Here is a 13327-nt window from a genome sequence, read left to right on the forward strand (position 1 = left end):
GCCTAAAGCCTGAGCATGCGGCAGTATAACAATGAAGAGGATCTCATGCACTTTGAGAACAGCTCCAAAACTGTAAATAGTATTAAAAGTCTGAATGGATTCATGGACCATATGTGTACAGCTAAAAGAATGGAAAAAAATTGTAGACAAAACATGACATGATTGTACAAGTTGCTGAAACTGAAATAAAAAAAAGTCTGAATGGAAGTTCTTTTAGTGGAGTCAGTCAGTCAGTCAGTCAGTCAGTTAGTCAGTCAGTCAGTCAGTCAGTCAGTCAGTCAGTCAGTCAGATCGGTCGGTCGGTCGGTCGGTCGAAAGGACGGACAGACAGAGAGATAGAGAGATAGAGAGATAGAGAGATAGATAGATAGATAGATAGATAGAGACATAGAGAGATAGATAGATAGATATAGAGAGATAGAGAGAGATAGAGAGATAGAGAAATAGATAGATAGATAGAGAGATAGAGAGATAGATAGATAGATAGAGAGATAGATAGAGAGATAGAGAGATAGAGAGATAGATAAATAGATAGATAGATAGATAGATGGATAGATAGATAGATAGATAGAGAGAGAGAGAGAGAGAGAGAGAGAGAGAGAGAGAGAGAGAGAGAGAGAGAGAGAGAGAGAGAGAGAGAGAGAGAGAGAGAGAGAGATAAGAGGGACTTGGATAGTTCAGTGGTGTGGGTAAACAGTTGGTTGGTTAAGTGGTTGAGAGGGGTAGTTGGTTGGTTAAGTGGTTGACAGAGGTAGTTGGTTGGTTAAGTGGTTGAGAGAGGTAGTTGGTTGGTTAAGTGGTTGAGAGTGGTAGTGTTGGTTGGTTAAGTGGTTGAGAGAGGTAGTGTTGGTTGGTTAAGTGGTTGAGAGAGGTAGTTGGTTGCTTAAGTGGTTGAGAGTGGTAGTGTTGGTTGGTTAAGTGGTTGAGAGTGGTAGTTGGTTGGTTAAGTGGTTGAGAGGGTTAGTTGGTTGGTTAAGTGGTTGAGAGAGGTAGTTGGTTGGTTAAGTGATTGAGAGGGGTAGTGTTGGTTGGTTAAGTGGTTGAGAGAGGTAGTTGGTTGGTTAAGTGGTTGAGAGAGGTAGTTGGTTGGTTAAGTGGTTGAGAGGGTTAGTTGGTTGGTTAAGTGGTTGAGAGGGGTAGTGTTGGTTGGTTAAGTGGTTGAGAGTGGTAGTTGGTTGGTTAAGTGGTTGAGAGTGGTAGTGTTGGTTAAGTGGTTGAGAGGGGTAGTTGGTTGGTTAAGTGGTTTCAGCGGGGTGCAACTAGTAACCACAAGAGTGCATTGTTGTGTAATCATTCTAAAAATGTATTATGTACTTTTATGTGGTTGAGAGTGGCAGTTTGTTGGTTAAGTGTTGTTTTCATGTTTCATGTTGTTTTTATTCATGTGTAAAAAGCTTCAAAAAGTTGAATACAAACAACTCAAGTTAGACATCTGCAAGTTGTAAAGTTGGATTGGAAAGAGAAAACTAAGTTCCAGAAGAAACTTTGTGGGCTTGCAGTCTTATTTTGGTAGTGGGAAAAGTCTAAATATAGTTAACTGTGGATGATAGATGGATAAATTAGCTAGGTAGTTATATTATATTATATTATAGCAATAGTTGGACTACTTGGAAAGAGATTAAATATGGTTGGGATGATAGATAGATTTTCTGGAATGAAAGTGAGATAGCGTTATTATGCCAAGTTTGAAGATGGATTGGTTAGTTGGTTAGATGGATGGATGGATGGAGAAGTTTAGATGGATGGATGGATGGCTGGTTGGAGAAGGTTAGATGGATGGATGGATGGCTGGTTGGAGAAGGTTAGATGGATGGATGGATGGATGGATGGAGAAGTTTAGATGGATGGATGGATGGATGTGATGGATGGATGGAGTGGAGTGAGTAGAGAATGTGTTGGTTCAGTGGTTGAAAGTAGCAGAAAGTGGGGTAGAACTGGTAGTCAAGAGTGCATTGTTGTGTAATCATTCTATTTATGTCTTTTTATTTTATTTTATTGAACAAAGATGCCACTTCCTACTGAGAAAAAAGTTAGGACACCATATGCCCTAATAGCTGGTATTGCCCCCTTTGGCTGAAATAACCTAAATTAGACGTTTCCTATAACTGTCTACCAGTCTCTGACATCGACTGGGACGTTTTTCCCACTCCTCCATGCAGAATGTTTTCAGCTGTAAGATATTTGAGCGGCGTCTTGCATGCACAGCCCATTTCACCTCACAGCATCTCAATAGGATTAATATCCAGGCTTTGACTTGGCCATTCCAGAACTCTCCATTTCTTTCTTTTGAGCCATTCCTTGGTGGATTTACTGGAATGTTTTGGGTCATTGTCATGTTGCATGGGTCCACATCCACTTCAGCTTATATTTTTGGACAGATGGTCTCACATTTTCCTCAAGCACCCTATATATACACCCTATATAATAAAGAATTCATAGTGGGTTCTATGATGGTGAGCTGGCCAGGCCCTGCTGCAGCAAAGCAACACCAAACCATGACATTTCCAGCCCGATGCTTCACAGTTGGTATGAGGTTCTTGTGCTCAAATGCTGTCTTTGGTTTGAGCAAAACATGTCTTCTGTTACTGTGCCCAAATAATTCAACTTTGGATTCATCTGTCCAAAGCACATTGTTCCATTATAAATAGACTTCCTGTTTCTGTTTCTGTTTTGCTTTGTTTGTTTTCTGTTTTATTTCTGTCCTTGATAGTGTATAAGATTCAAAACATGGTGTTACCGTAAAACTGTAGTTTGTAGATTAGTTTGTTCTTTAACTCACGTTTTCTAAGCTTGAAAACTAGGCTGTAGGTATCTTGAAGACTAATACTTTCCAAGAAAATAAATCATGTTTGGAATGATTGTAAACAACAAAAAACACACACAAATACAACACAGCGCTCTTCAGACACATACTTGAGTGGTTGAGAGTGGTAGAGTTGGTTGGTTAAGTGGTTTCGTTTTAAGAATGTAAGTATGAGAAAAAACTATAGAATAGAATAGGAGTAGGCGTGGGAAACTCTGTAAGAAAAATAATAATAAATATGTTGAACAAAAGTTGGACTTGCTGAAAGTCCACTAATTAAAAACAAACAGGGTTCTCGCATGACTGAACTTGTGATTGAGTTCATTGTGGGGGATTGGCTGGAGGGACAGAGTGCTGCTGGATTAACCACTATGACAGTCTTCATAAACCACGCTTGTGGCTCCAGATATTCTCCAGGGTGGAACTGAGGAAGAAAACTGGGGAAGCACTTTGGATGCACTTTAGGATGGGTCATCACCTTGCTGGTGGCAGCAGTACAGAGGCAACACATGGGCAAGTCATTTGTGTCAACAGTTTTCATTCCCCCCCCCCCCCCCCCCCCCCCCCATTTAATTTAGTTAGGTGATTTACTGGGACTATGGGTTTGACATAGCGATGGACAGGATGAAAGAAAAATGCAATACAAAGTAATCAGTGAAATGGTGTTCAGGTTCTATATTGTGCATTGTGCTGCCAATATACCTTTCCTCCCATTGCAGAGAGTTCTGTGTCCAGCGGAGAATGGACAGGTAGAATGGACAGGTAGAATGGACAGGTAGAATGGACAGCTAGAATGGACAGGTAGAATGGACAGGTAGAATGGACAGCTAGAATGGACAGGTAGAATGGACAGGTAGAATGGACAGGTAGAATGGACAGTTAGAATGGACAGGTAGAATGGACAGGTAGAATGGAAGCACTAGCCAGGGGAGATACAAATGTCCTCCTAGGAGTGGACAAATCAACAGTTTGGTGCATTCTGAGAGCTTGACACCACAAAAAGGTCTGGGTGTCCACGGAAGACAACCGTGGTGGATAAACGTAGCGTCCTTTACATGGTAAAGAAAAACCCTGTCACAAGATCCAGTCAAGTGAAGCTGGACACTCTCCAGGAGGTAGGCATATCATTATCCAAGTCTCCCATAAAGAGAAGACTTCAAAGGAGCAAATACAAAGGGTTCACCATAAGGTGCAAACAATGCATAAGCTTCAAGAATAGAAAGGCCTAAGACTTTTTAAAGAAAAAGCCAGCCCAGTTCTGGAACAGCATTCTTTGGATCGATGAAACTAAGATCAACCTGTACCAGAATGATGGGAAGAAAAAAGTATGGAGAAGGCTTGGAACGGCTCATGATCCGAAAAATCTGTAAAACATAGGGGAGGCAGTGTGATGACATGGGCATGCCTGGCTTCCAATGGCACTGGGTCACTAGTGTTTATTGATGATGTGAGAGAAGATAGAAGCATCCGGATGCATTCAGAAGTCTATACTGTAGATATACAAATATACTGTCTGCTCAGATTCAGACAAATTCAGCAAAGTTGAGTAGATGGCACTTCACAGTACTACACAGGGACAATGACCCAAAACATACTGCGAAAGCAATCCAGACTGCCTTTTTGCATCTGTTGACAGCGAGGAGAAATGAAATGACTTAGAGGATGCCTGGTTTAGAAGCAGGACTATTCTTATGGAGCTTTCGCTCTACGCCGAGACCCCCAATGCTGAAACAGGCACACGGCATAAACCATTCTTAATGCCTGTTGACAACATTGTCCCTCAAATAAATAACAGCCACTTGTTTTTTGGATGTTCATCCAAGCTTTCTGGGGTGTTGGCCACTGCCCATAAACACAGCAGTGGTGATGTGAGAGAGCCATGGTTCCTTTGCGACCTGGGAAGGCGTTTACAGTTACCCCCTGTGGTTTCAAGGCATAACTGCAGGGCCGGTCCTAGGCATAGGCGAACTAGGCGGTCGCCCAATTTTTACATTTAAATAATTAAATAATAATGTCTCTATGAATTTCATAATGTCATAATGAAAATATGTCTCAGCCTACTGTCTCTATTATGCTTCGCGATTAGTCAAACTCGCCTCTTGTGCCCTCTCTCGAAGGTGGCTTACTGTTGAATGTGTGGGTGTGGGTGGTGATGAGCCAGTACTGGTGGCTTAATGTGGTGGTGGTGGTGGTGGTGGCGGCGCCCCTAAAATTTGGGGGGAGGGGGGGCATCAAATCATACTCTCGCCTAGGGCACCTAAATGCCTAGGACCGGCCCTGCATAACTGAAACAAGGTTTCCACACCAGCCCAACTCTACTACTACTCTGCTGTATAGTGACATTCATGTTACGTTCCTCTCCTGACTTGACTCTTGTAATCAGTCCCAAAAGCCCCTAGGGCCACTATGCCTTGGCGGCAGCGATGCAGAGGAAAGGGGAATGTGGAAGAGGTTACCAGATGCTGCAAAGTAGGACAGAGCTACATAAATCCCCAAACATCTGCGGAAGACATCAGGGGACCGACCCTGCTCATTTTCAATTACCCAATGCCTCTTCTTCTCCTGCAGAAGACATACATCACCTGATAAAGATACAGTGCCCTATGTAAAGTAATGGGACAGTGAAGCATCTTTTCTTCTTTTGACCTCTTCTACACTCCAAGAGTTTGGAATCGATGATTACTAGGAGGTTAAAGTAGAGATCGACAGATTTATTTTTTATGGTATTTGTGTACATGTTGGTTTTACCATTCAACACTTTTTATGCATAGTCCCCCTTTTTTGGGGGAAGTTTTCTGACCAATCAACTACCACGTCTGTTGCTTCGATTGCGTATGTTACTTTGTTTACATGAAGGGCTGTGAGAACGCAAATCAGAGAAATAATTTATGCAACAATGTTGCAAACTCATCCACTTGCTCCGGGTCATGATTCGGATTTTCATGTGAGAACATGACCTCAATCATGGCGAGCATTCGTCGGTCATCCGATGAATGTAGTAGAAGTCTTCCTTGGCCTAACAGGCGGTTTGCCATTTCTGAGCTCACCAGTGCATTCTTTCCTGATGTTCATGATGTTTCAAACTGTTGATTTTGGTGAGGTTTAAGAATTTGGCTATGTTTCTGATTCTGTTCTGATATTTCAACCTCATAAAGGTTTCCTCTGACTTGCATTTATGTCTCTTTGGTCCTCATGTTGACAGACATCAATAGCAGACACTAAAGGCAGACACCAAACGCAAAAGCCTAGAATGAATACTCGACATTGAGGGCTCTCTTATGACTGGGGGGCCTATGCATAAACAGTGTTGTAATAAGTAGGTATTTTATTTAAAATCCAAACTTTTGGAGTATAGAGCCAAAGTAAGAAAGAAATCACTGTCCAATTACTTATGTCCCCAAGCTTTTTTGGAATTAGGGGCTTGGAACGTTGGAACGTGTGCTTCTCCAGTGGGACTAGATTCCGAAGCACTTGCTGTGGCCAAGAACAATACTGTTAGACGGTTAGATTCCCCAGGCACCCGTCTCCACCACCTCTCTTTCCCCCTCACACACTCTCAGGCTGGGTAGACCTGGGATCAGGCTGGGTAGACCTGGGATCAGACCTGGGATCAGGCCTGGGATCAGGCCTGGGATCAGACCTGGGATCAGGCCTGGGATCAGACCTGGGATCAGGCAAAGCTTCAAGAGGGTGTGACGGCCCTCTGGCCTTGTCCGGCCTACTAACTTCTTGGTTTGTCCAGGTAGGCTACCTGGTGGGCGGGGCTGGAGCCCAATCAGGCAGATTAGGGGCAGCTGGCGCTGCCTCCTGATTAGAGTTTAAAAGAGGCTCCAGTCTCCAGCTCTCTCTCTCTCTCTTCCACCAGCACCATTTGTTTATTTGGTTATGTTGTTTTACACCATACAACACCCTCCTCACCATACTTTCCACTGCATCCACTCACTTACACTACTGATATACTGATTATCATACCTCATTGGATTATTGCCTTAGTTCTCTTTAGTTATAGTTAAATAAATACTTAATTATATATCGTTTATTTGGTGTGTGTCTCCATTTTTGTTATGGCCTAGAGCCAGGTCGTAACAAGGTCCATTTCCACATTATGCTGCTAGGATTGTCCATGATGTACAACATTAACAACGAGGCATTGATAGTGTACAGTTTACTGCCACCCCCCCCTTACAAAACAGAAAGAAGACATTGAGCTAAATACACTCACCGAACATATTATTAGGAACGCTATACTAATACTGGTAAGGCCACTGAAGAACTCTGAACTGATGAAACCAGTTTGAGATGTTTTTTGCTTTGTGACATGGTGCATTATCATGCTGGAAAGAAGAAGCCATTAGAAGATGGGTACATTGTGGCCATGAAGGGATGCGTTATGGTCAGCAACAACACTCAAACAGGCTGTGACATTCAAACGATGATTGATTGGTATTGACGGGCCCAAAGTGTATCTAGAAAACATTCCCCACCACACCACATGGGAAACACCAGGGATTAGTACTGGGGGTTGCTGCCTGTTTGGTTATGTTGACACGATTCGGATGCTGCTTAATTGGAACAGCATCGCCAACATTTACATAATGTTCCAGCACTGTAGAGCAGCTGGGAACCTCATTAAAAAGATACTGAACATCTTTTATTATTACGGAGCGCTCATAAAACAGCCTTAACCAGGGCCAGTAAAATGGCAGAAGAGAGGATGGAGGTCGTAACCCCTCATGATCCTGAGAAGGTTCCGGAATGTGCCGAGCAACACTTTGTGAGTTTAGAATGATAAGGTTCTATCTCCGTTTAGGGCAGTTCAGAGATATTGAGCGTCAACGTTTTTACATTCCATTATGTTTTATGAGATGGAACCTTTGTGTTTTATGAATTACCAACTAAAAAAATTCAACATTTTAAAAATAACACCACACAGGCATTAATAAACACTTAATGGATCAGATTATGTAAAAAACTCAATTTTGACAAAAATTGAGATAGAACCTTATAATTATAACGTCACGACTTGCGTGAGACAGGACCCCAGTACGTGTCCTTTCATTAAGGTTTTCCAGGCAGGATCGACTGCATTCACAGGAGAATTGAGGAACGTACATATAAACTGTAGGGCCCGAGACAGAGAACGTTGTTTGCCATTAAGATAATTATGATGACGGTAATGATGACAATGAAATGCAGAGTTGTCTTCGCAGTTTCAGAGCAAGCGAATCGATTTCCAACATATTGTTTATAGCACTCTGCTAGAAGGTTACTTCCATCTTCCGTCGGAGACTGAAGACCCATCTTTTCAGGTTACACCTTAACTGCTCCTCCTGAGACTTCTACTACCCCCCAGCACTGCGTCTCTTTTCCCCTTTACTATGTCCCCTATGACTTCTACCTCCAGAGTCTATATACATCAAAAAAATAAAAGAAAAAAACATTTTTCCTTCTATCACTGAGACTGCCAATGGCCCCGGGCCTGAGCTAGATTATTCTTCCTGACACGACTGGTGGATTGATGATTCACTTGCTTAGTCAAATGTATTGATTGTAAGTTGCTTTGGAATAAGGCGTCTGCTAAATGCCAAAAATGTCAAATGTAAAAAAATGTTACTTACTGACTCTACTTCTGGCTTGGTTGGCCTGCCCTCCATATGATTTGGCCTCAGTTAACCTGCACAGAAAAGCTCAAGCAAGTGGGTAACAAACAAACACACCGACAGAACAAGAAAGCTGTTCAACAACAACAACAACAACAACAACAACAACAACATGTGATTTCACTGTTCAACATACAACAACAACATGTGATTTCACTGAAATTATTAAACCTAGGAATACAGTTATGCCAGGATAGCCCTGTTCAGTGGTGGACTCAGGCTGTTTCAAGGGCAGGGGGGGCGAAAAGAAAAAAAGGGCACCTACTGCACAACATGGGACCCCATCAGTGCACATGGTCAAGTTTAGCCCATTGGAAGGGCAGCCAATAGGGCACATCCTCTAATTTTGCCACTCAAAAGGGCACTTTAGTGTGACGTTTTTCAACGGTGGGGGCACATGGTCAAGTTTAGACCATATGAGGGGCACGTCCTCGCATTTTCGCCACTCAAAAGGGCATTTTTGCCACTCAAAAGGGCATTTTTGCCACTCAAAAGGGCACTTAAGAGAGACGTTTTTCAACCGTGGGGCACCAGGAGGGGCGGTCGCCCCCCCCTGCCCCCCCCCCCCCCCCCCTGAGTCCGCCAGTGGCCCTGTTTCTCTCTTGCTACTTTTGGCCAGACAGGGAAAGGGCTGCGCTGTGAGGGGTGTGCATGCGTGCACAGTGTACACCTGGCTACCCTTAGTATCCATTAACTGCACATTTCACAAGGCTCAACTCCTCTCAATCCATGTCTGCGTTGAAAATATGCTGTGCAGTTAGATGTGGAACAGTATTCAGAGCCCCCTGACTCGCTCCTCATTCTCTTTCATTCTTTCAATGATGACAAGAAGCATGGCTGTTTCATATTGCTTCATAAGTTCTCAAACCAAAATGGACAAATAGCAGGAGGCTCCAATGGTAGTACTGCTAGCTGTAATGCCCATTTAATAATAATAATAATAACAATAATAATAATAATAATAATAATAATAATAATAACTTGTATTTCCTGCAAACGTTGCAGCTCAAAGTGCTTTAATCATTATATAATCATCATTTAATTATTTAGTCATTTATTTAAAAGATGGGTTTTTAGTCTTGACTTGAACATAATGTGCTGAGGTTGCATCCCTAATGTAAACTGGCAGTGCATTCCACAATCTGGGTGCATAAAATGAGAATGCAGCCTCACCAAATCTCTTCTTTTGATATGTGGTACACAGAGAAAACCAGCGTCAGAAGACCTGAGAGCACTATTGAATGAATGAATGAATGAATGGACTTTATTGTCATTGCTACAGTACAGGTACCAAACAACGAAATTTAGGAGGGGTGGCTCCCCTGGTGTTAGGAAAGGGAAGAAAAAAAAACTTTTAGAAAAAAAAATCACAAGAAGGGAAGGAGCTGGTTTACATAAATAAGGGCTATGTACACTATCCACTGTACTATACTGTACAGACAGACGACTAGGGTTGTCATATTGCACAATAGTATTATTCCACATTTATTTAAAGTGTCGCAGTTTGCAGGCTTGAAATGTACATGTTTGTGCCTCAGCACTACACCTGATTTTTTCAGTCCAGCAGCTGCCATCAATCCGTCCAGACTGTCCAGGGCCCAGAACTTAGGTCGGTATTGGGCTGATATATTATATATATTAATATTATATATTAATATTGCACTGACCAGCAACATAATGTACATTGGTCAAGGTGAGCATTATCTGTGAATCCACTCAAACTGAAGCTCTAAAAAAAAGATTAGGCTACTGTCCTGTGACGAATCATTCTCTTGTAGGATTCTTAATAGGACTGGTTGTTAAAATCCCTAAATATTCAGCACAACAATTGAGTGGAGTTGGAGATGTCCTCTTGGGTGGAGTGGAATTTGGCAATGATCACGTGGTGCCACCAGTACGACACATCTTCAGTTGTGGTCCCCGACCTCATTGGGTGTTTCGGCCAGTTATCACAAGACATCAATGTAACACCAAGGTAAGCATCAATTGAAACAGAAACTATACAGTACTGAATCCCAAGTTGCACAACCTGACCCCTCTGACCTCTGTTTGAGCAGGGTCTTGTTGTCCTCCATGGTCAGACGGTCCTCGTGGTCCCTCCTGAAGATCTCAAAGGCCTCCTGCCTGCCCATAGACAGCTCAGGTCCTAAGAGGGGGGGGGGGGGGGGGGTGAGTACAGTCAGTCTGGTAATTGTACTGTACAATTCTTACTATGGTAGAAGCATATTCATTTCGGCGATACATGCTTTAGCAACGGACTACCCCTGTGTTGGTGCTGTGGTTCAGGTGCCGCCTGCTATCCACCCACTGCACCAACCTACGGACCTTTGGGGACAGAGCCTTCAGCGTGGCCGCACCTACTCTCTGGAACTCTCTCCCCATAGTGATCCGCAACGCCCCCACCCTGGACTCCTTCAAACTAGCCCTCAAAACTCATCTGTTCTCCAAGGCCTTTGGCCCCTAGTCATTGTGTCAGTTTTGCTTTGTTTGTTTTCTGTTTTGTCTGTCCGCTTAATTCCCTTGTAAAGCGTCCTTGGGTTTTTGAAAGGCGCTATATAAATTAAAGTTATTATTATTATTACCAAACACACGGTAATTCAAGACCACTCAAGATGACAGTGGTCGTAAATGGAACTTACTTAATGCTTCACTGTGACAATCGTAACTCTCATTAGTTCACTCATTCTTGAGAATTAGTGCAAATGTAGGGACAATTCTTGTACAGTAGAGTAACTTATTTTTATAGTTTAAAACATATTTTTGCTTAAAAGGGGAATTTCATAAAGGACAATATATATATATATTTTACAATATTTTTAATATATCATGTCATGTCTATGCCAGGAAACTGCCTTGTCCCGAGCAAAGGATCACAATTTCAAATTCACCAAACAATATTTTTATATCATGGTGGTCACAATCATCTTACTTATAGATTAGGATTGTAATATTGATGGGTTAGTGGGGTAGTAAGGATGGTAATAATGATGGTTAGTGGGGTAGTTAGGATGGTAATAATGATGGTTAGTGGGGTAGTAAGGATGGTAATAATGATGGGTTAGTGGGGTAGTAAGGATGGTAATATCGATGGGTTAAATGTGTGTAAGACAGAGGTGGACAGGCGCATGTGACACAGGCAATTTTACATTTTCAAGTACCTCTTTGTTGAAAAACGTGATGTTTTTCCTGATTGTTTTGTAATGCTGTATTTTTGTAATTGTTGTAAATGATACAGTATGTATGCAGACCCTAACCCTAACCCTAGCTCTGCTGGTGAAGTCTGCTAACCTCTGTAGTCCTGCAGGTCTAGTCTGCTAGCCTCTGTAGTCCTGCTGGTCTAGTCTGCTAGCCTCTGTAGTCCTGCTGGTCTAGTCTGCTAGCCTCTGTAGTCCTGCTGGTCTAGTCTGCTAGCCTCTGTAGCCCTGCTGGTGAAGTCTGCTAACCTCTGTAGTCCTGCTGGTGAAGTCTGCTAACCTCTGTAGTCCTGCTGGTGACGTCTGCTAACCTCTGTAGTCCTGCTGGTGACGTCTGCTAACCTCTGTAATCCTGCTGGTGACGTCTGCGGAGGGTAGTCTCTGACACGTTCAGGCCTACCTCCTGGAGAGCGTTCCTAATCTAATTTGTTATGACGGTGAGCATTCTTTGGTCATCCACTGTCGACGTCTGGCAACCAGATGGGCGCTATAGAGCCAAGTCCATATCCTTGACCTCCCACCTATCACTAATTATACATGCAAAGGACCTTTATCCATCTCTCTCACAGTTTAGACGACACAAACACAAATACAAACAGTCAACATTGAAATTGAGCTGCAAACACAGCAAATCCAAATACTAGGAGGGTGGAAATGATGTTGGATATTGACAAGGAGACTGAATGCCACAAGTGCGTGGAGGACAGATAACGGGTTGGTTTGGTCTGTTTTTCTTTTTGTTGAGAAATTGGTTATCAAACTTTCTAAATAAAACTAAACACATACATACTGTATGTGCCGAATTCGACATTCCTTGTATTAAAGTTTACACCAAATGACAACAAAGAATTGTGGTTTAATCTGAGGAGAGGAAAGTTCATACACAGCCTGGTTCCATCAAATCAGAATGTTTTGCTTTTGGGTTTGTCAGGGTTCCTACAAGTTTCAACAAGTCAAATTTAAGACCTTTTTTAGACCTCTTTTTTTTAACCCTATCCCTAACCCTTTTTTCTGGTTCCAGCTTGATTAATTTTCGCGTAAATAGATGTGGTCGGACTGATTTCCTTGCAGGATCTCATTTTGAATACCTAACACCTCATTTTTAGTCCGAATAACTGAAATTTGCAACCTTTTTAGGCCTTATACATATTGGATTGTTGGATTTTAGACTTTAAGGCTTTTTAAGACCAGCACGGGAATCCTGGTTTGTTTTCTCATGTGGAGATTCTGACCCCCCTGTTTCTTCATAGGCATATGAATGTGGACATTTAACGCTTCAGCTATAACACTAAAGACACACTTAAATGTGGTGTAACAATTTTGTATCAACTCTGTATCTGTGCCTGAGTTTGTGTATGTGTGTGTGTGTGTGTGTGTGTGTGTTTGTGTGTTTGTGGCAAGAAATTGGGGAGAGATGGGAAGGAGACCAACTTTGATCTTGTTGAAATAAACATCTTGTGGTAAGCTGAGGACGCCACAGACGATGTGGGCTCCTCATGGCAACGCTTCAGTCCAGTCTAGAAGGTAGGAGGGGGTCACGTATGACAGGACTGGGTCAGTGGAAGACTTTGGTAAAGAGGACATACATGGCACTCATCGAACACAGTGGCAGACATACTTAGACGGTTGGTTGGTTTGTTTGTTTGTATGTTTGTGTCTCACTCTTTGAC

General features: G+C 42.5%; 1 protein-coding gene across 1 annotated transcript in view; it reads right to left on the reverse strand.

Moving 5' to 3' along the window:
- kif6 (kinesin family member 6) overlaps positions 1-13327 on the reverse strand; it is a gene marked incomplete at both ends in the record, with an annotated part of 100948 nt that overhangs the window by 25624 nt on the left and 61997 nt on the right. The window contains 2 exons of the mRNA XM_080541292.1: positions 6324-6467; positions 10493-10609. Of these exons, the coding sequence (XP_080397418.1) occupies positions 6324-6467; positions 10493-10609 (261 nt within the window). The remainder of the gene's footprint in view (positions 1-6323; positions 6468-10492; positions 10610-13327) is intronic.

This window comes from Nansenia antarctica (assembly GCF_963989245.1).
Source record: "Nansenia antarctica genome assembly, chromosome: 1".
Taxonomy (NCBI): domain Eukaryota; kingdom Metazoa; phylum Chordata; class Actinopteri; order Argentiniformes; family Microstomatidae; genus Nansenia; species Nansenia antarctica.